The following is a 20,258-nucleotide window of genomic DNA, read 5'->3' as shown; positions in this document are numbered from 1 at the left end:
AAAGAAATAAACTTCTTCTTGAAATCTTTTTATAATAGAAAAAGTTATCGTGTATAATTATTTCTATAGAGTTATAATTTTATAAGTTCGTTAATTGTTTTTAATGCTCAAGTATTATAATATATATTTTTGTTATTGTAAGTTGCTCGTAATATGAACTAAACATAGTTTTATTGGGGCTCTTTGCTAACATTAACTACATTTCAACACATAGCCTTTGTAATTAAGTTAGACATAATTACAAAAATTATATTTACGTATTATTAATCAAAATATTTAAAGTACAAATTAAAATGGAAGTTACAACAGGACTTATTTATATACGTGTGTATATATAAATATAATATATATACACACATTTTTTCTTTATCTAATGTATCATTTAATGGTTTAAAATTTATTAAACTCATAACGGAAATTGTATTCCTTATTATGTGCCTACATTCCAATAAATTTAATGTATACAAATTATATAAACAGGGTAGGAGCTTTGTAGAAAATATGAAATGTACAAATAATATAGGAATATTGAATAAATATTTGACACGATTAATTTTTACTCTCTCTCTCTCGCGCTCTCTCTCTCTTTTTTCTTTCTTTTATATACGTAAAACATAATTTTTATCCATAAAGCTAGATCGAACATGACATACCATTGAACATGATTGATGACAGTACATATAATTAATTTCTTATTCACACTGTTGCCACTAACAGAAGTTCATCACACAAATTATTTATAGCCATGAAATTTTCGAGGTGTAATTCAAGATAATTAAAAGTATTTATAATATGATTTTCCGATATGAATTTATACAGCAATAGGAACGTAAGACCACAACGGTAACTGACACTGATTTATTTTCTATATCTAAAGTTTTTTATTTCAACGACTAAACATAACACGAAATCTAGTTACTGAAAGTGTTCTTATAACTGGGACATTGAATTATTTAAAGTGCAACAGAGGATCGAATAAATTTTGCAATTAAAACTACGCCGAAATTTGTATATCAATATTATCACCAATATTGTAAGCGATACAATAATATTTTGAAAGTAACATGCAGTCTAAACAAGAAATTTTAGACTTACGTCGAATTTATAAAACACGAAATATGAGTGGATATCATATTTTTTACGGAAACAAATAATGTTTGAAATTGTTTGATAGCTTTTATCAATTGAAACATACACAAACAGCTCATAAAATTATCAATTATATGTAAAGCTACCCTTAGTAAAGAACTGAGATCCATGGTCCACTCAATCTTATTTTTAAACACGAATCTGCTAGGATATCATTTTGTAAACTGCATCCACGTATTTACGTAATATGTCTGTAATGTTGATGTGTACCTGTGATTGTAAATGTATTCTTCCTTAGCATACCTTAAAATGTATATAAACAAATATGATCAAACATGATCTATATTTAGTCTTCTTTTTCTTCTCTGAAAAAATAAGAAATAAAAGATCAGTTATTGTTGTGCATTATTCTATAATTATAACAAAATAATAGCATAAAAATACAAAAGAAAGTAAAAGGAAACTACGTACTTTACAAGTTCTTGTTGATGTTGATCAAGGTGAAGTTCAACAATGGTTTCTGTTCTACTTTGCACTTTGAAAGTTACTTGGGCTGCTAAGTATTTATCTTTGTTATTTACTGACCATCCAGAATACTATAAAATACATATAATACTTATTAGGCTCAAAGGAAAAAGAGGTGGTGTTGATTTCATAATAGAATTAATAATTATGTTAATAATCTACCGTCGATGTGCTTTTATATAACGTTTTCCCATCTTCTTTGAATGGTAGAAACTTTTGAAGTAATGCCTTCCCATCTATCCTCCACAATGTTGGATCCGTATTTCCACCGATGTCAGCTTTTGCCACAACGAATGCACCAGACTAGGATAACCAATACAAACAATATTGCATTCTCATTATGCAAGTAGACAAATGTATAGAATTTTATAAACTAGATAACTAACGGTAAAATCTTTTGGTGTTTCTCCCGATGATTCATTGAAGCTGTTATCATCGGAGTCTTCTTCGTCTTCGTCTTCCTTTTCATCTTCTTCTTTCTTAGACCGCCTTTTTCTTTTAGGTTTCTTTCCTGTATCTGAATCAGATTCGTCATCCTCTTCATCATCATCTTCCTCATCTTCTTCTTCTTCTTCATCTTCTTCTTCTTCTGAGTGTTGCCGCTTTTTAGCAGCTTCCCTTTGTGGCCTCTTTTTAGCACCACTCTAAATATTAAAATTAGTATTACTGAAATAATCTCTATTTGTATCATTTTATTAAATATCTATGTAGGTTAATTGAATTGAGACATACGATAACGAAATAAAGTATCTTTTGTACATTAAATGTTCAATTTTTATTGTTATTTGAAATAATTTTTATCGTGATAATATAAATATACAAACAATTATATATTGATATATAATAGAAATGAATAACAATTATTCCATTATAAGAGAGAAAGTGGTTAAATAACGAAAGGCGTAGATAGTAGAGTTGCATTGTTTTGAAAAATGTATATAGCGCCCGGCGCCACCGACCGGCCGGCGATGATAACTCGCCAACTGTAATAGCATTTCCAAGAATAAAATGATCTTCTAAGCATATAATGAAAAGTAGGGTTTAATTATAAGTTTCTTGCTGATAATAAATATTAAGAATCATTTCATGATAAAATGTACTTTTTGCGAGACATTTCATTAGCAGTAATAGATTTGGAAAAGTACGGTATATCGTGTAGCGTGTTTGACACAGCAACGACACATCACTACTATATACAGGGTGGTTGGTAACTGGTGGTACAAGTGGAAAGGGGGTGATTCTACGCGAAAAAAGAAGTCGAAAATATAGAATAAAAATTTTTCGTTTGAGACTTTGTTTTCAAGAAAATCGACTTTGAATTTTCGCTCGGTACGCGTGCACTTACACTAACGCGTCGTCGACGACCACCATGTCGTCTAAGTTTTTCAAAAGAACCATATTCGCCGAGGGTTCGTTTTGCTCTTTGAATAACACGTCTGTCAGGATGTTGACGATTGGGATACCGGTGTCTGTAATGATCAGCTGCGGCTGATGCGTTACCACTACACGCACCTAACGAAAGTATCATGTCCGTATATTCCCGATTGCTGTATGTAGACATGATGGTAGTCTAATAGGTACTGATAGTGGATAGCGATAAAAGTTGGATAGTAAGTTAATAAGTAGGAAAACATTTCGGTCACATTGGAAGTGTTTATCAACATAACGTCAATCGAGACAACGATCTACAGTGAGATTCGTTATAACGAGACGTGATGAAGTGCACGCGTGCACTGTATCAATGTATATATACATAATTAAATCGACTTGTGTTTTCTCGTTATCTACTCAGGAGAATTGATTGATTAAAAATGATAATTTTTTCTGACAATAACGAAAGGTATTAAATTAGAAGTAAGGCACAAGCATTAGAAATGATAAGATGAATGTTATATCTAGAAACATCTGCGTTTCTTATTCTTACTTGGATGAAAAATATAATGTATTAAAGTAAGAGCAACTAGCCGACTGACAGAAGTTTATTTACGAATAACTAAGCACAAATAAATGTTTTAACATATGAAGAAATTGGCAGAAAGCATAAGAGAAAAGCGAGAAAGTAAGGTTAGTTGAAAAACAGTTACAAATTTGATTGCGATAACAGCAAAGAAGAAGAAAGTATTAGTAGCGTGGGCTTACCTCAGCTCCGGCTTCAGGAGTCCACTCTTCTTCAGAGGCTCCTTCTACTTCTTCCGGATCATCTGCGGAATATTCATCCTCGTCTGATACGTCCTTCGTTTTCTTCATGTTGCTTTTTCGCGAAATGTTTGCAAATTTTCCCAATGGGGCTCACCGAACAAGAGAAAAACTTCACGAGACCACGGCACGATCACGATTTGTCGCAAACAATATGGCGGTATATAGCGGTCGGAACTGACATTTACGCATATCCTCCTGCGCAGCCTGGAAGCGACGCGTGCTTTGTAATTTCCTGCGCGTCCATAGAACCGCCAGACACGGAATTTTTTAGGTAACCATTTTAATCATTTACACAATTTTTCTATTATACTTGCAGATTGCGGTAATACAAAGTAAAAAGTGGCATTGTGGAAAAGAAGTAAAAGATAAGAGAAAATAAGTGAGAGAAAGGATGACGAGAAACAGAAGAAACAAATACATACGATTCACAATGATTTAAAAGTATGTCTAGTCATGTAAATAATTAATTTAGTTGTAATATAATTAAACAGTTATATAGTTGTTTTTAATCCCGATTATTTTTTAATAGCATGTATTGTGTGAATTCGTCTAAATTCAAAATGTTTTTCCAGTCGGATCGATATGAGAGTTGGCGCATGCGTTAATATTTTAGAGCATAGGACGCTCCCTTTGATATTTACGGAGGGAAGAACTTAATGTACAGAGGGAACAAGCGATCGTGGGAAGAAAATAAAGATGTTTGAGCTGTATGGTGTGAATAAAGATGGTATGGTTTATCGGTCACCACCACCGAGAAGAAAAGAAGTTGATATATTAGAGGTAATTAGGTAAAATAGTCTAATTCTAATTTGCTTAGTTATTTTTTAAGTGTTATTATATTCATTAGTGATGGTTTTTCAATCGATATATTTAAGACTGCTAACTTGTATAGAGTAATGTGTATGTCTTTTCATCAAATATATAGGTTGGGTCGTTGACCGAATTTTATTGACACAATGGTGAACTACTTCGAACGGTGACTAGTTTGATTGTTCGTTTTTGATAAGTAAAGTGATATTTGCTTGCAACTTACTTTGCAGACTTGCTTACAATTATCGTCTCCCGAGTTAATGAGAAAACTGCCAAACGGTGATGCGGTACACCATACGAAGGATTCAGTTGTTTCTACCTCTTTCGATAAGAATAAAGATCTACCAAGGGAAAACAGTAAGTTTGAACGACAAATTTTTGTATACCGTTAATCGTAGGAATAGAGGCGAGGATTTTACGGATGGAATGAAGTGGTTTAGAAAACAGTTGGGACAGATTATGTCTGTTGTGGTGATAGCTAGTTGACCACTTCAGTTTCTTTTGTAATTTCGCACGTCAGTGAGTTTATTTAATGCTGCGTAACCGTGTAACTTCTTTAGCGATGAAACAATGCTAGGGCAGAATCGTAAAAGTGGTTAATGTTTGCTCGAATTTCACAGAGATCGGAATTCGATATGGTTTTCATTCTTTCCACGTATTGGCGATGTTATCGCGATGATAAAATCGCGTTGTCCAAAACGCGTTAATAAGTATCATCTATTGATTCGTCACTGTGGTCGGCAGATAGGAAGAAAGATAATTACGCAATAGAAAGTTATTTCGTTTTTATTTCTATTTCGTCCGCATTCGTCGAGAATGAGAATGAGACGTGCATGGTATGATACACAGGACGGGACGTGTTAAGGAAATGGATAGTGATGATTGGTTTCTTTTTCCTTGGATGCGCTTTGGTCGCAGGCGTTGGATTACCTTTAGCTTTGGAACTACGAAGCTCGCATTTATTGGAAGCTAGACTTCAAGTTGTAAGACGAATGCTCTCCGAAGTACCTTTGATCGATGGGTAAGAAAGTATCTCGTAAAAAAGCTTTTGATCCAAGCAGTATAAGAGTTTGTGAATTCAAGCGATCATTATTTCTGATTTCAGGCACAATGATTTCGCATGGAATCTGCGAAAACATCGAGGAAACACAAAGTTGAAAGACTTTCCTTTCGACGAGAACTTGTCGCGAAACATAAGTTGGGGCTCTCAGTGGCAAACCGATTTGGTGCGGTTACGGCAAGGTATCGTGGGCGGGCAATTCTGGTCCGTTTATGTTCCGTGCGAAGCACAATTTCTTGACGCGGTGCAACTCACCCTGGAACAGATAGACGTAGTACGTAGGCTAACTTCGAGATATCCAAAGAAAATAAGAATGGTAACGAGTAGCAAAGAGCTTGAAAAAGCGCACAAGGATGACGTGATTGGGAGTTTGGTAGGAATCGAAGGTGGTCACAGCATTGGCACATCCATGGCTGTGCTAAGAAGTTTTCATCAACTGGGGGCTCGCTACATGACCCTGACACATAAATGCAATACTCCATGGTAAGTTTACATTTCTCATTCTCGCGTTCTACGTCAACTCGGCATCTCTATTATGATATACGAATAATACAAATAGGATAAGAGAAGTATCAATCGTATCAATCAATGTGTGCCGACGTTCGTATACATAAGCAGATGATGATAAGCCGTTGTAATTGTCCGCAGGGCTGATTCGTGTTCGGTAGAAGATTCAAATTCGGATGCGCGATTGGATTTTCACAGCGATGGATTATCGGTATTCGGCAGAGCGGTAGTAAAAGAATTGAATCGATTAGGAATGCTTGTAGATTTGTCTCATGTTTCGGTAAGGACCATGAGACATGCACTGGCGATGAGTAAAGCACCAGTGATATTTTCTCATAGCGCGGCCAGAGCTCTCTGTAATTCGTCCAGCAACGTTCCAGACGACATACTTCGTAATTTGGTGAGAAAAGAACGTCGAACAAAGCAGTTTTTCCACTGGAGCCTTAATTTCTATTTTATATTTTCTCTTATATTATTTTATTTACTTATCTTACTTATTATATTTATCTTATATTATTCGTGTACGTGTATGTACAATTTATGATTATTCCTTGTCTTATTTTCCATCAATAGCATTAACTGATTGTGTTAATCGATGACTCGTACACATACGTGAAAAAAAACAAGAACGTTAGCGTTATCGTGTTTTTCTCTTGTTTCAGTCAGTGAATGGAGGTCTGGTTATGGTAAGCTTTGACAGCGCGCATTTGAACTGCGGCGATAAAGCTTCTATGTATGACGTGATAGGTACGCCTGCATTAAATTCTATTTGAGAAATGTTAAAAAGTGTTACTTGTTTTTACAGCTCACATCAATCATATCAGACGAATAGCTGGCGTTAACCACGTGGGTCTTGGAGCCGGTTACGATGGTATATCGAAGTGAGTACAAACGATCAGCAGCTTATTTTAAAATAAAATGCCGATAAATAAGCTTTTATATATCTTTAGTCCGCCGATTGAACTGCCAGACGTTTCTGGTTATCCTTTGCTACTGGCTGAATTGACCAGAGATAGAAGATGGTCAGCTTTGGACATCAAGAAATTGGTGGGCGGAAATTTATTAAGAGTGTTGAAAGAAGTGGAAAATCATGCGACGATCGTGTCCCATCAATCTCCAGCGGAAGAGTTGATTCCTCAGGAGTTGATAGAGGATACTGCCTACTGTAGATATCAGGACACTTAGAAACGATTCGATATACAACGTTCCTATGGCATTGGTAATCGTTTATCTTCGATCCTTCGGAACGTCGAACCGTGTGCTCCTTATCATTTTCTCTTTGTACCTGAATTACTCCGTTTTACATTTTTTAATAAAGTAGCCACGGATCGTACGAATCTTCGTTTCCTCTCTATTCCTCGCTTTTCGTTAATTAGCCTACTATCTTAACGTAGTATCACATATACAGTATAGCTATAACTCGTGATTTTATCGTGTTAGAACGAATATATTTTACTACAGTGAAAGAGTAGCGGCAGGCCCGTTTAAACGTAGTGCAATGAATAGAAAATAAATTATAATTAATTGACTCGGCCGCTTGTGATAAACGTCACGACAAAACGTGTGTAGAATCAACGGTTGTTCCCGCATGTATGTAAGTATATATATTTTTCGTAGGAATAGCGTCGAGATTTACTCGAAGTAATATGATAATTATGTCGCACAATTACAAAGTTCGCAATTGAGTTGTAGCGATAGGCGGCGACACTCCGATAGATCTTTCGTCCAGTCGACGTGGTTATAATTAATCAGTCTTTCTGCGAATTTAACATGTGGCTACATATGGACGGCTGTCGGCATGCATTAAAGCGGTGTATTATTTACTTTTGAGATTGAAAGTAAGAATTGTTTCCTTCGAACATAGGAAAAGAAGATAGAGACGAGGGGAAAATGGAAAACAACCAACGATGATTGATTACACGTGACGTGTTTGTCGAGTAAATCGAAAAGATCGAGATAAATCGTAATTGGATCGAAACCTTGTTGTGAACGAGGGAGAGAGAGAGAGGAAGAGAGAGGGAGAGAGAAAACAACCAAAAGAAGAGAAGGCGAGAATGAAGGAGATAGTAGCAAAAGAGACGAAATATGACAAGGTGGTAACACGATTGATAGAAACAAAGTATTCGTGCTATCGGATATCAATTACTAACTATCGATCGCAGGCTAGCAACTACCAATTGTCGACTATTGACAGCAAGCGAGTTTTCTTGGTTTTTCAAAACACTCGAGGTCATATACAAGTGCGAAATCAATACGCTGTTACGCATTGATCCCACAGCTACAGAAATGTACGCGTTCACGTAATACTCTAGCTGCTAGAGTTCGGCAGAATCAAGTTTAATATTTGTTTAAAAGGTCAGAAAAAATGGTTTTTGCGCGCCAATGACACTGAATCGAAATAATTTATAAGTAAAATATGTTTCGAGAGATAGTTAAGAAAAAACACGAGCCACTGCAACTCTCAACTCTCGTACAAAGCACAACGTTTCGTGAATACACGAATATATCGTAGCAGAAATTATACATCTCGTGCGGAGTTTTTGAAATCGATCTATTGTCGATTTTTTGATGCGAATAGCCCACTGTGGATCACAGTGTGCTGCGGTATGTTATCGTGAATCGAAGAAAGTTTGCGTTCGAATGATCGATCACGGCTCGATTCAAAGTGGAAAAAATCCATTCCTAGACAACATGGTTTCGTCGCGCGGAAGTGGTAGGGGAGTCGAAGAGTATACTCGCTGGTTCGTACGCCGAAAGCTCAGTTTAGTTTAATAGCGGTTTCGAGCCGCATTCTTCTCCGAGCTTCGAATTTTGGAATGTCCGAATATTGAATAAAATTCGCAATTATCGAAGCGTCGAAACCGGGATCGAAACACAATCAAACGCAAGGAAAGCAAAGAAGAATGAGAACCAATGGCTTTTTGGCGAATTTTTGAATCGATTGAATTTCATATACCATAGGAAATTGGTTTATTGTGTATGCGTTTCTTCGATCACTTGCCCTCCAACCGTTTTTACTATTTCTATTTTCTCCTTCGATTTCAATCTCGTGTGATCGCTTATGAATTAACGAAGATACCCGCAGCAAGGAAACATAGAGAACGTATTAAGGCTTAATATTCGTATGCAAAACGGAAGCGGGAAAAGAAACAAAATCGAGGTGAGTCTTTTGCGATCGTATGCTGTTTTAGAAGCACGTTGAGTACATAGTTCAATCGACGAGCACAAGTTCGAAGAAACGATCATGTTGCGGTATGAAAAACGACAAGAAATAGCCTTTGCAATGGACTCGAGACCATAGATCGTGAATATGATTGCGATGGTAAAATGTTTTTTTTTGTAAACACCTATTCGGTTATTTCCCCTTTCTTTACTGCGACTTCGCTCAATTTCAACTCAATTTCAATTTTCAAGTTCGATGAACCGTGTATACTACAGATGAAACCGAAGGTTTCCGTAAAAATAGCCATGGCTTATTTCTAATCAGGGAGAGCAATATATACACTTGTCATATTGCGAAACGCGCATAAATCTCTTCCCATTCGTCCTCTTCTCTATTTCCCTCTTTTTTCTACGATTTTCAACACGATCATCGCTTTTTCACAAATGAAAGTTTCAGTCCAACTACATGTTTAATACATGTGTAATATTCGGTGTAATATTTCCAGACAAACGACAAAACGTGGAAAAATGTATCGGATACGATTATATCGCGATGCACGATCAATCTCGATAACCCCGGATGGGGTACCCCTAACACTGTATAATATATATATATGGTAGATTTATCACCAGACGATCCTATTATTCGATCGTTCTTCGTTTCAGATAAATCCGATCGACAAAGGAAGAAATAGAGTGGCGAACAATGAAATACAAGGTAAGGCAACAAATCTCGGCAAACTTGGGATTCTTTATCATTAGCATCGTAGCATTTTCGTTCTCTCGTGTTATTGAGAAATTTGAGAAGAAAGATCTGTGCATCTTCCAACATTTATATATTATTATATATGTATTTATTATGCGTTATAATTGCAAGCGACATCGTCGTTTCTCTTCGACCGAATAGCCGAATACCGAAAAACTGAGAAAGCGTCTTATCGCGACGCATGCTTTTTCCTCAATTACGTCGTTAGTTGCATAAATAAGTCGATAAGCGAATAAGGAAGTTTAATTAGAACGCTTAATCGAAGCAAGCGTCACGATGCGTCGATCTATTTAGAAGAAAATATCACGATACGGCGATTATGTTCGCATCGTTACTCGACACTCCTATCGTCTCCTTTAAGTAGCGCAAACGAAAAAATCCTCGGATCAACGCAAGAATGAGAAATCAAACGTGAAATTTGAATAAACGCGCAAGGTCCCCTTGCCAGATTAAAGTCGCGATCGAATTTTCATCTACGTAATTGTACATCCAAGCGAGTAGATTTTCTCTAGAAGGTCATAGTTGCGTTAAACCAACTACTTTACATGTGTTTCTGCTATCTTGTAGTGTACATCTAGATACATCTGCTATTTAATTATATGCTATGCTACTTTGTATTGCGTCTTTTTTTAATTAGTTTCTTCAACATCGTACGCTTGTATGTACATATTCCTGATCAATTAGTAATTTTTCAAACATTAATAGCGTTTCAATTGAATTCAATTTATTAACTTCTTCTTCGCAATCGCATCATCTGTCTGTTTCGTACCAATCCGATTACACGTGGTAATACTATTCCTCCTTTCCAATTTCTTTTTTCGTAGTTTTCGTTTTCCAAATAGAGCATTCAATTTGACAATCGTCGTTTTCGACAAATCAGTTGCGTGCAACGAATCGGAACACAAGAAAAGAGAGCATGTCTCTACAGCGGCTTAGATTTGTTCATGATTAGACGGATTGCACGACCTGTTCGAGTTTATTTACGCTGGCGACGCATCGTCGACGAAAACCAATTAAAATTCATTCGCTGCGCCGATTGGATTTCGCAAGAATAAAATAAACAGCTGCTTAACTTTTAAACATTAAAAAGGTATCGGCGACGATACCATCTACGCGTAACCGTTCCGTGTCCTTAACCACTCTACGAATGGAAGAAGAACCATCGTTGTCGGATCTCTGTCACGAATCTAGAGTAAAAACGGCAAAAATAATGTCAAAGTAATTTCAGTGATTCTGGAGCGAGGTAAAAGAGCATCGATCCCCGCCACTATTATTATTTTCGTTTTTATAGGTAAACGATCCGGACGCAAACGACGAAAGGAATGGCGCGATTGAGATGAAACAAGAATCGATATTCCCGTGGTAATTAGCAAATTACAATTAACTACGAAAGATTAAATTTGAAATCTTAAGATACGCGTTTTTTTTCGAATTAGAGGATACGTTTATTCGATATTTCGATGAAATCAAGAATGTGGGATCACGTGTTCTCGACGTTTTACTTAATTTTGATTCGAACAGGCGATATGGGCCAAGGAACGAAAAGGAATTGGACAAAAATAGATGGAAATTGATCATAATCGTTGGTATATTAACGGTAATCGTGGTTGCGTTGCTACTAACGCTGGCCTTGCAGACGGTTATTTTCCGCAAGGAAGTCTACGATGAGATGTGCCAGAGCGAGGAATGCGTGAGGACAGGTACCGTATTCCTCTATTCCTTGTCTATCTTTTTCCCTATCCCCACCCGAGTTAGTCTCGCGATGTAATCGAAACACAGAAATATCCCATTTCAATTATCCTTATATAAGAAAAATAACAATTTATGCTTGCGTCGATCCTACGTTTATTCGCGATGAGCAACTACCACATTGACGCGAAACAAAAGTTGTTGGACGTTCCAGCCGCGAGGATAATAGAGGCGATGAACAGATCTGTAGATCCTTGTCGAGATTTCTACAAATTCGCCTGCGGCGGTTGGATTTCAAAGAATCCTATACCGCAGAGTCAAACATCCTGGGATCAATTGAGTCTTCTTAAGGAACGATTGCTGAAGGATCTAAGGATATTGCTCGAAGAATCGGACGATGGAAACGATTTGAGATCGGTCAAGTTGGCTAGAACTCTGTACAGGACTTGTATGAATTTAAGTAAGAATAACCGATTTATCCTAATTCGAAATAACTAACAGAGGAAACATCGATAAACGTAAAAGGAGAGAACGCACGGAACTCGAATTGTCAGACAAACGTAAAATAATACGAGTTATCGTCGTTTCAGCGAGCATCGAAGCTCTGGGGTTGAAACCCGTCTATGAAACGTTCAACAAGCTCGGATTGCCAAAAGACCCACCTTTACAAAACGAAATTTTACCTTTTGATCTTCCCGGTATTGTCGGCAGGATACAGAGAGTTTTAGGTTTGAATATATTTCTAAATTTTTATATTAGCGAGGATATACGAGACACGACGAGAAATATGATGATGGTAAGTGTAACAGGTAGAGCAATTCGTTCGATTAAATTCTACAAGCATACAACGATTTCAATTTCGGCTTTGTCGACTAATTCGGACAGTTTTAGATAGAACAAACGTCGCCAGGATTTAGCGAGCGTTATTTGCTCGATTCTTCGCGATTTCAATCGGAATTAATGGAATATAAGAAGTATATAGAAAGCATGATCGAACTGGCTGGCGCAGGGAATAGAAGCACCGAATTTGCCAACGAAATCTTAAACTTTAGCACGAATATCGCGCGCGTTAGTATTCATCGAAGCTTATTGCATTATTAAAATTATATTCCATCGAGCGCACATATTCCGAGCGAGTAAATCCACCAATTGTTTTACATTTGTTCAGATCATGGCGACTCCGGAACAAAGACGCAACGTAAATCATCTTATTTACGATGTAACGATCAATGAATTTCAACAGATGACAGATTTGCACGTACAACAGGTGATTGAATTGAAGCTGGAAAAGCTTATGAACGATATTACAGAGAAAGAGAGAGAGAGAAAGAGAGAGACTTTTAATCAACCCGTTTCAGTGGAACTGGACCAGATATTTGGAAGCGGTGTTCGACGATACAAACGTGACGATAAATACTGAATCGGAGCGTGTGATCATAATGGATCTGCAGTATTTACAGAAACTACCTAAACTGTTAGCGACTACTCCATTCGCCACGATAGGTAAGTACATACGTATATACTATATACATACATATATCAACCATTTTACTGTGAAACTTTACACGTCGCCACTTATAATTTGGATCGTATCAAGCGTTATCGATAATCAACTGTTGAAATGTTTTAGCGCGATTCGTATGGTGGAACGTCTATTCGGCGATTGCTCCATTAACGTCACAGCGATTTCGTGATCTTGGTTTCAAATTCTCGCAGAAAGTTTTCGGTTTAAAAGAAGAGACATCGAGATGGAAAATTTGTGCTGGAAATGTAAACGTAAATTTTGGTATGGCTCTCAGTTATATTTACGCACGAAAACACTTTGACGATAATGCTCGACAGAAGGTTCGTACGAAATGATTTTCTTTTATTTAGCGATCGCTATATGTACGATTACGACAAGTGTGTAGAAAGAAACAAAGAAAGGATAGACGGTTTTCAGGCTCTAGAAATGTTGCTCGACATTAAGGCAGCATTTGAACAAATGGTTGCCGAGCTAGATTGGATGGATGCTGAGACAAGAGCTCGGGCTCATAGAAAGCTGCACGCGATAAGACCGTTCGTAGGAATTCCAGACTGGATTACTAATTCAACGAAATTGGATAAATTTTACGAGGGGGTGAGGTATCTTAGCTTGTATCTCGGTCGGTGCGAAATTTGGAAATCCAAGATGAAATTTTGTTGCAGAAAAATGTTGTGCCTGGGCGATTGTTCGATACATTTTTGATGCTAACTGACGCAACAGTCAAGAAAAGTTTAAATAGTTTGCGTGAGAAACCGGACAAAAATCGATGGATATCGACTGGGACAACAGTAAATGCGTTTTATAGCGCGATATTAAACTCAGTCAGTAAGTATTTGAATATTATATGGATATTATATTTTATAAATATTATTTTATCATTTCGTGTTCCTGTTGCGATCTAATGCCTCACTATTTTCACACATAGCATTTCCAGCTGGTATTTTGCATCCTCCGTTTTACGGGAATGGTTTACAGTACGTATAGATCATTGATAATCAACGAATAAATTAAACAAATTTTGAATAGGAAATTGAAATACCAAACATATTCCACAGGTCTATCAATTACGGTGCTATGGGCGCAATCATGGGTCATGAACTAACTCATGGATTCGATGATCAAGGTAGTATATCGATGTCGATGCACTGTATCGATATGTATCGTAATAAATTGCAGAAAATTAAGTAAACTTCATATAGATCAAATACAATTTCTACGAGCCGATCTGTTTATATGCAAGGTCGTAGATATGACGAAAACGGGAATCTTCAGCAGTGGTGGAGCAACGAGACGTTACAACGTTACCACGAGAAAGTTGAGTGTATAATCAAACAGTACGGTAACTATCATCTGCCAGAGCTAGGCAATAATAATAATTTCACGGTGCGTATTACCGTCCTTTTAACCCTAATGCAAATTAAGCCAAGGTGAAGATGGCGTGTGTAAGTCTTTGATCTGTAATTCAACAAAACGTACGATACTCTGTCTAGGTAAATGGCGTGAATACACAAGGAGAGAATATAGCTGATAACGGTGGTATACGAGAGGCCTACAAAGCGTATCAACGATTTCGAACAAGAAATACTAATCGACTAGCTCTACCCGGCCTCGCTAATTATAGCCAAGAACAATTATTTTTTATAGGTTTCGCACAAGTAAGTAGTAGCCATTGATAAGAAACGATACAACTTTTATTGAAAAATCGTGATAGTTCCTAAACCGAAGATATCGTTGAACGCGTAAAATAAATGAATTCATGAGAAACATGTACATATTTACAATATATGTATACGCTGCCGATATGAATATGTACACTTCTATACATTTTCGTAGATCTGGTGCGGTAGTTATACGAATGGGGCGCTAAAATCTAAATTGATACAAGGAGTTCATGCGCCAAATCATTTCAGAGTCATTGGAACTTTATCGAATAACGCGGATTTTGCGGAAGCATGGAATTGTCCGGTTGAAAGTCCCATGAATCCGTCTCGCAAATGTATTCTTTGGTAATTATTTGTAATTACACAGCACGCACGTATCCGAACATTACTGAACATACGAGATTATGTTATTCTTTAAAAAGAATGTTGTATAATATTCATAGTAAAATTACATAAACAGCAAATCGGGCACTTGACCTTATTCCTAAGAAGGAAAAATTGACAAACGACAATGTCAAAACAGAATATCAGTGAAATGAATTCAGAAACATTATATTCGAATTTTATGTATACGTATAACGTTCACAAAAGTGGATGTTGTTCTCTAATAGAAAATATCGTGTCTTATAGTATTTAAGACACGATATTAGTAGATATTAGAAGTATTTATAGTACTTATTTAACTTAACACTAAACCTACCACTGCTGGTCAAATTGACCGTTTTCAAACTTCTACACAAATTTAAGGATATTTAAACGTATCGTATTGCTTCATAATTTCTGACTTTTCATAAACACTTTGACCAGACACGGTAGAAATAGATATACACAAAGTGTCGGTAGGTTTAGTGTTAAACACTAATTCTAACACAACATTGCAAGAGATAAACAGGTAATTCTAACACCGCAATTAACTTTTTGTAACATATCCAATCTACGTCTGCGATATCTCCATAGTTTAATTTCCCCATTACTAGAAGCTGTAATTAACAAATTATCTTTAAAAGCCATACATTTCACTCGATTAACATGTGCAACTACTTCCACAATTTCCACAGATTTTTCAAGATCATAAAACTTGATTTGACCATTTTCCAAACCAGCGGCAATTAAATCATCGTTCAAAAATTCTACGCAAATAATTTTTGAGTCGAATTTTATTTCATTATCGATCCCCGCTGATTCTACGGAATATACGTCTATTCTTTGATTTACAGCTAATAAATACTTTTCGCCATTAGGACTCCATTTAAGAACGTTTACATTTCTCGCATCTAATCTCAATCTTGGGACTAGATTTGTGGCATATGCTTGCCTTCCTTTAACTAGATTCCAAGTTCGCAGAATTCCATCTGCTCCAGTAGACAGTGCTATTTTTCCTGTTGGGTGAATAGCCAAAGTATTAACAGCTGAACCCTTATGCGGTTTTTGCCAATGTTTTTCTGTTTGCCAATTTCCACATCGAATTGCAGCTATAGTTCCATCGCTACTGCACGAAAACAGATGAGATGCATCAGGAGTAAACGCAATGCAATTGACGGTATCTGCATAAACATATAAAAATATATAAAACATATTGAAATAAATGATTTCATCTCTGATTTTAACATGACATGCGAATAACGATCGTATATGATCACACCTACCATTATGGTGCATTAATCTACCAAATTCTACTCTGTTATGTAAATCATATAAATAAACAGAATCATCAGCTCCACCAGATGCTAAAATATTTTTGTTACTCGCAACGCTACGTATGCTACTGACATGGCTATGTGTTGCGAAACTTTTTACCATGTTGTATTCCTGAAAGTTCATCAAATTTATCAGTAAAATATGAAATTATATTCAATTGAAGTAAGTTCTATGCGCCGAACATAATCTAAAATATAACAACAGAAAGGAACTTGTTCACTTACGTTATCAGTATTGCTTATTTTGTAACCGAGTAAATACTGTTCGTATGTTCCTACGATTATTTCGAATAGATCCGGCATGTTGGAATTCAAACAAAATGATACGTACAAACTGGACTACTTTATTCATGGAAATGAATTAATTAGAATATATGTACATTCGCAAACTGGTTTGATAGGTACATACATACATACGTAATTGACGTTTGTTACAATTTCTGTTGCTGATGATAACAAAATTGTAGTTGTAATTGTAGTTGTAGGTAATAAGAAAGAGGAAATGACAATGCTCTCACTATAACCTGACTGTTCCCGAATTAGTACTGCACCATGCTGCTAAATGCTGAAGATAGCACGTGCTAGCATATACAAGATCCTATAAAATTACAGGTGTTATGAATTTGTGTGGCTCCCTCCAGCGTGAATATTTTGTATGATAATAAGGTAAACTCTAGCGCGGCAAATTTAACTGTAGAGCAGTGTAGACGAGGCAACGAATACGTTAAGCGTCAAGCCTGTTTTGCCTTCCTTTTTATTTAGCGCGTGATGTCCGATGTCCAGCGAATATGCTGGTGGCCGGAGATCTATGTAAGGTTGCGATAAGACGATAGAGAGACAGATGTTTTCAATCGTTTATGTAAAATATAACAACAAATATATAACATGGAAATAAATTTCAAAAAATATTATGATCCATCTGAAGTTATGTGTATCGATGAATCTTTGATACCATTTCATGATCACATAATATTTAGGCAATATTTAAAACAAAAGCGCCACAAATATGGTATTAAATTAATAAATAAATTAATTAGTTAAATCGTGCTGTGGATCTGGGCACATGTATGCTTTTCGTGTATATGCAGGGAAACGATTAGAAAAAGAAAATACGACTAATGTTATAATCTTTTTCTAAAGATATATTCAATAAGGAACACAAAAGGACACACACGTTGTGTTGGATTCCGGATGGTGGAAATTAGACAACACGCGTTGAAAAGTTAGAAGTTTTATTTGTAACGAGTAACTGCACTATAGTACCGACTGCAAAATGTTTATTTTAACATTATATATATTATATATTATATTATAACATTCTGTGATACCTACAAAGAACAATCATTTTTCTGTACATCGTGTTTTAATAATATTCATAATTTCAAAATTTCTTATTTGTAATTACACTTTTTTTTCTTTTGTACGTATCAAATTTATCAGAGATTATGTTTACGTAATGCATATGATAAAAGAGATGTAATATCTGACGGAATCCATATTGTCCTACTGATATTCAGGCAAACGTTGCATGAAACTACTTCATTAAAAGCACCGCGATAACCCATTGTTAAAAAAAAAAATTGAAAATTCAAAAGATCTTCACATAAGCGATGGAGATTCTGATAACAGAAGTGGAAGTGAAAGATGTAAGGTTCCCAACATCGTTGTTAGCTGACGGAAGTGATGCTATGGTACGTGGTATATGCTTTGATCTTCCTTTCGATGGGATGCTGTGCGTATTTCGCATCACATGTTAAAATTTAATTTTATAAGCTCTGGTCGTAATATAATATTCAATTACAGCACACTGATCCTGATTATTCTTGCGCGTACGTTACGATCAAGACTAGCAAAGGAATCGAAGGATATGGATTAACATTTACTTTGGGTAGAGGCACAGAAATTGGTATAGATATTTATTTATCTTCTAAAACGACTAATTATTGTTTATGGAGTAAAACGATATTATCAAACTTTTCTTTGAAATGTTCATAGTCGTACAAGCTTGCAAGTCAATGTCGTATTTAGTGAAGGGACAAAATGTCAATGAAATTTTTACACACTTTGGATCTTTTTGGAGAAAACTAACGAGTGAATCGCAATTAAGATGGGTAACGTATTACAGATACGTGATCACATAAGAGAGTTACTATCACATGTGGGAAATATAAAAGCACGCTAGGAAATTCAATGTGTTTAATATAAATGTATGAAATGTAATAGATCGGGCCAGAAAAAGGCGTTATTCACCTCGCTACGGCTGCTATAATAAATGCATTGTGGGATCTGTGGGCTAGAATAGAAAATAAACCTGTTTGGAAATTACTTACGGATTTATCCCCTGAACAATTAGTCTCTACGATTGATTTCAGATACATGTAAGTTGCATACATGTGCATTTTACGAAATGAGAACAGCTTTGAAACGAACTATATTGTTATTTAAAACTGAAACGAATTTTTATGATATTCTCTTCCATAGTACCGATGTTATTACGAAAGAAGAAGCCGTGAAATTATTGAAAGAGAATCAAAAAGGAAAAGAAGAACGCGAAGAAATGCTACGAAAAAATGGATACCCGGCGTACACAACGCAAGTGGGATGGCTTGGATATAACGATGCCAAAGTTAAAGAGCTTTGTAATAAATTTTTAGCTCTTGGCTTTACATCTTTCAAGGTAAAAGTTGGTCAAAATGTAACAGACGATATAAGAAGATGCCGATTGGTACGCGAAGCGATAGGACACGAAAATAAATTGATGCTAGATGCTAATCAAATATGGGATATCAACGAGTCGATCGAGTGGATGAAACAATTGGTAAAATTCAAACCAATCTGGATTGAAGAACCAACGTCCCCTGATGATATATTAGGGCATGCGAAAATCGCAAACGAATTAAGACCGTATGGCATTGGTGTTGCGACCGGTGAAATGTGCGCTAATCGCGTGATGTTTAAGCAATTATTACAAGCGAGAGCAATCGATTATTGTCAAATTGATTCGGCTAGAATAGGAGGAATCAATGAAATATTAGCTGTTTATTTGATGGCAAAAAAAATGGGTGGTAGGTTGCATAAATGATAATTACTTTTTGAAGATACTAGGTTGACCATTTTATCATAATTTTTATTATATTAGTTCCAGTGTGTCCACATGCTGGAGGCGTAGGTTTATGCGAAATGGTTCAGCATCTCCAGATGTGGGATTTTATATGTTTAAGTGCATCTACCGAAAACCGTGTGATAGAATATGTCGATCAACAACACGAGCACTTTGAACATCCTGTATGTGTTCAAAACGCTTCTTATATGCCACCCATGAGTCCAGGCTATTCAACCAAACTTAACGAAGAATGTATTAAGAACTATTCATATCCGAATGGGGAAAAATGGAAGGACATGTACGAACAGGGGCTTTTCTACAAATCATTTAATTAGAATAAATACAAAAATTTATGTCAACTTAAATGTGTATAGTAAGCTATACTTTAATATAAATGAATTGAAATGGGCGTCAACACTTTAAATATTGAATAAAATAAACTGATTTATTATTCTTACATTGTTT

At 36.0% G+C, this 20,258-nt stretch overlaps 5 protein-coding genes across 19 annotated transcripts; 3 read left to right on the top strand and 2 right to left on the bottom strand.

The window, feature by feature from the left end:
* Positions 1-154: 154 nt before the first annotated feature.
* LOC100642888 (nucleolin) lies at positions 155-3,993 on the bottom strand. The gene is made up of 5 exons (XM_048408701.1): positions 3,754-3,993; positions 2,001-2,258; positions 1,777-1,917; positions 1,561-1,685; positions 155-1,454 (listed from the first exon to the last, which is right to left on the bottom strand). The coding sequence occupies exons 1-5, from the start codon at positions 3,859-3,861 to the stop codon at positions 1,436-1,438; spliced, it is 651 nt and encodes a 216-aa protein (XP_048264658.1). The 5' UTR covers positions 3,862-3,993; the 3' UTR covers positions 155-1,435.
* Positions 3,994-4,403: 410 nt separating this feature from the next.
* LOC100645356 (dipeptidase 1) lies at positions 4,404-7,527 on the top strand. 2 transcript variants are annotated; one of them, XM_012318830.3, is made up of 8 exons: positions 4,404-4,593; positions 4,854-4,980; positions 5,473-5,644; positions 5,729-6,166; positions 6,332-6,590; positions 6,853-6,937; positions 6,996-7,071; positions 7,141-7,527. In XM_012318830.3, exons 1-8 carry the CDS (start codon positions 4,510-4,512, stop codon positions 7,373-7,375), a joined length of 1,476 nt encoding a protein of 491 aa, XP_012174220.1. In that variant the 5' UTR covers positions 4,404-4,509; the 3' UTR covers positions 7,376-7,527. The 2 variants fall into 2 exon arrangements, with proteins under 2 accessions (XP_012174220.1, XP_048264654.1); XM_048408697.1 differs by having other exon boundaries at positions 4,436-4,593; positions 4,739-4,980.
* LOC100649384 (neprilysin-4) lies at positions 7,276-15,457 on the top strand. Of its 7 annotated transcripts, none has more exons than XM_048408673.1 (17): positions 7,276-7,409; positions 10,019-10,070; positions 11,410-11,480; positions 11,640-11,818; positions 12,022-12,267; positions 12,398-12,603; positions 12,699-12,875; positions 12,976-13,074; positions 13,166-13,310; positions 13,438-13,652; positions 13,750-13,926; positions 13,995-14,157; positions 14,258-14,306; positions 14,388-14,455; positions 14,573-14,715; positions 14,823-14,987; positions 15,166-15,457. In XM_048408673.1, the coding sequence occupies exons 2-17, from the start codon at positions 10,059-10,061 to the stop codon at positions 15,340-15,342; spliced, it is 2,292 nt and encodes a 763-aa protein (XP_048264630.1). In that variant the 5' UTR covers positions 7,276-7,409; positions 10,019-10,058; the 3' UTR covers positions 15,343-15,457. The 7 variants fall into 7 exon arrangements, with proteins under 7 accessions (XP_048264630.1, XP_048264632.1, XP_048264631.1 ...); XM_048408675.1 differs by lacking the exon at positions 7,276-7,409 and adding an exon at positions 7,620-7,784; XM_048408674.1 differs by lacking the exon at positions 7,276-7,409 and adding an exon at positions 7,827-8,028.
* Positions 15,006-17,319, bottom strand: LOC100649506 (p21-activated protein kinase-interacting protein 1-like). 7 transcript variants are annotated; one of them, XM_012311455.3, is made up of 4 exons: positions 17,104-17,319; positions 16,916-17,032; positions 16,640-16,802; positions 15,006-16,537 (listed from the first exon to the last, which is right to left on the bottom strand). In XM_012311455.3, the coding sequence occupies exons 2-4, from the start codon at positions 16,991-16,993 to the stop codon at positions 15,858-15,860; spliced, it is 921 nt and encodes a 306-aa protein (XP_012166845.1). In that variant the 5' UTR covers positions 16,994-17,032; positions 17,104-17,319; the 3' UTR covers positions 15,006-15,857. The 7 variants fall into 7 exon arrangements, with proteins under 7 accessions (XP_012166845.1, XP_012166848.1, XP_012166846.1 ...); XM_012311458.3 differs by having other exon boundaries at positions 16,916-17,029; XM_012311456.3 differs by having other exon boundaries at positions 17,108-17,319.
* Positions 17,320-17,620: 301 nt separating this feature from the next.
* LOC100649629 (mitochondrial enolase superfamily member 1) lies at positions 17,621-20,250 on the top strand. 2 transcript variants are annotated; one of them, XM_003397368.4, is made up of 6 exons: positions 17,621-18,381; positions 18,494-18,596; positions 18,686-18,801; positions 18,914-19,068; positions 19,172-19,755; positions 19,830-20,250. In XM_003397368.4, exons 1-6 carry the CDS (start codon positions 18,301-18,303, stop codon positions 20,126-20,128), a joined length of 1,338 nt encoding a protein of 445 aa, XP_003397416.2. In that variant the 5' UTR covers positions 17,621-18,300; the 3' UTR covers positions 20,129-20,250. The 2 variants fall into 2 exon arrangements, with proteins under 2 accessions (XP_003397416.2, XP_020720029.2); XM_020864370.2 differs by lacking the exon at positions 17,621-18,381 and adding an exon at positions 18,403-18,422.
* Positions 20,251-20,258: the final 8 nt, after the last annotated feature.

The sequence above is a fragment of the Bombus terrestris genome, chromosome 9 (assembly GCF_910591885.1).
Source record: "Bombus terrestris chromosome 9, iyBomTerr1.2, whole genome shotgun sequence".
NCBI lineage: Eukaryota > Metazoa > Arthropoda > Insecta > Hymenoptera > Apidae > Bombus > Bombus terrestris.
Note: the sequence above shows the minus strand (reverse complement) of the source record. Positions and strands in the feature narration are given on the sequence as shown.

Excerpts from the sequence above, each read along its gene's own strand:
- LOC100649629 (XM_003397368.4), top strand. The coding sequence starts at position 18,301 with ATGGAGATTCTGATAACAGAAGTGGAAGTGAAAGATGTAAGGTTCCCA. Across the intron at positions 19,069-19,171 it reads ACGATTGATTTCAGATACAT|TACCGATGTTATTACGAAAG; the intron begins GTAAGTTGCATA and ends TCTCTTCCATAG. Across the intron at positions 19,756-19,829 it reads GATGGCAAAAAAAATGGGTG|TTCCAGTGTGTCCACATGCT; the intron begins GTAGGTTGCATA and ends TTATTATATTAG.
- LOC100649506 (XM_012311455.3), bottom strand. The coding sequence starts at position 16,993 with ATGCCGGATCTATTCGAAATAATCGTAGGAACATACGAACAGTATTTA. Across the intron at positions 16,803-16,915 it reads AAATAAGCAATACTGATAAC|GAATACAACATGGTAAAAAG; the intron begins GTAAGTGAACAA and ends ATGAACTTTCAG. Across the intron at positions 16,538-16,639 it reads TAGATTAATGCACCATAATG|ATACCGTCAATTGCATTGCG; the intron begins GTAGGTGTGATC and ends ATGTTTATGCAG.
- LOC100642888 (XM_048408701.1), bottom strand. The coding sequence starts at position 3,861 with ATGAAGAAAACGAAGGACGTATCAGACGAGGATGAATATTCCGCAGAT. Across the intron at positions 1,918-2,000 it reads AAACACCAAAAGATTTTACC|TCTGGTGCATTCGTTGTGGC; the intron begins GTTAGTTATCTA and ends TGGTTATCCTAG. Across the intron at positions 1,686-1,776 it reads TATATAAAAGCACATCGACG|TATTCTGGATGGTCAGTAAA; the intron begins GTAGATTATTAA and ends TGTATTTTATAG.
- LOC100649384 (XM_048408673.1), top strand. Across the intron at positions 12,604-12,698 it reads CGACGAGAAATATGATGATG|ATAGAACAAACGTCGCCAGG; the intron begins GTAAGTGTAACA and ends GGACAGTTTTAG. Across the intron at positions 14,456-14,572 it reads TCATGGATTCGATGATCAAG|GTCGTAGATATGACGAAAAC; the intron begins GTAGTATATCGA and ends TTTATATGCAAG.
- LOC100645356 (XM_012318830.3), top strand. The coding sequence starts at position 4,510 with ATGTTTGAGCTGTATGGTGTGAATAAAGATGGTATGGTTTATCGGTCA. Across the intron at positions 4,594-4,853 it reads AAGAAGTTGATATATTAGAG|ACTTGCTTACAATTATCGTC; the intron begins GTAATTAGGTAA and ends CTTACTTTGCAG. Across the intron at positions 6,591-6,852 it reads ACGACATACTTCGTAATTTG|TCAGTGAATGGAGGTCTGGT; the intron begins GTGAGAAAAGAA and ends CTCTTGTTTCAG.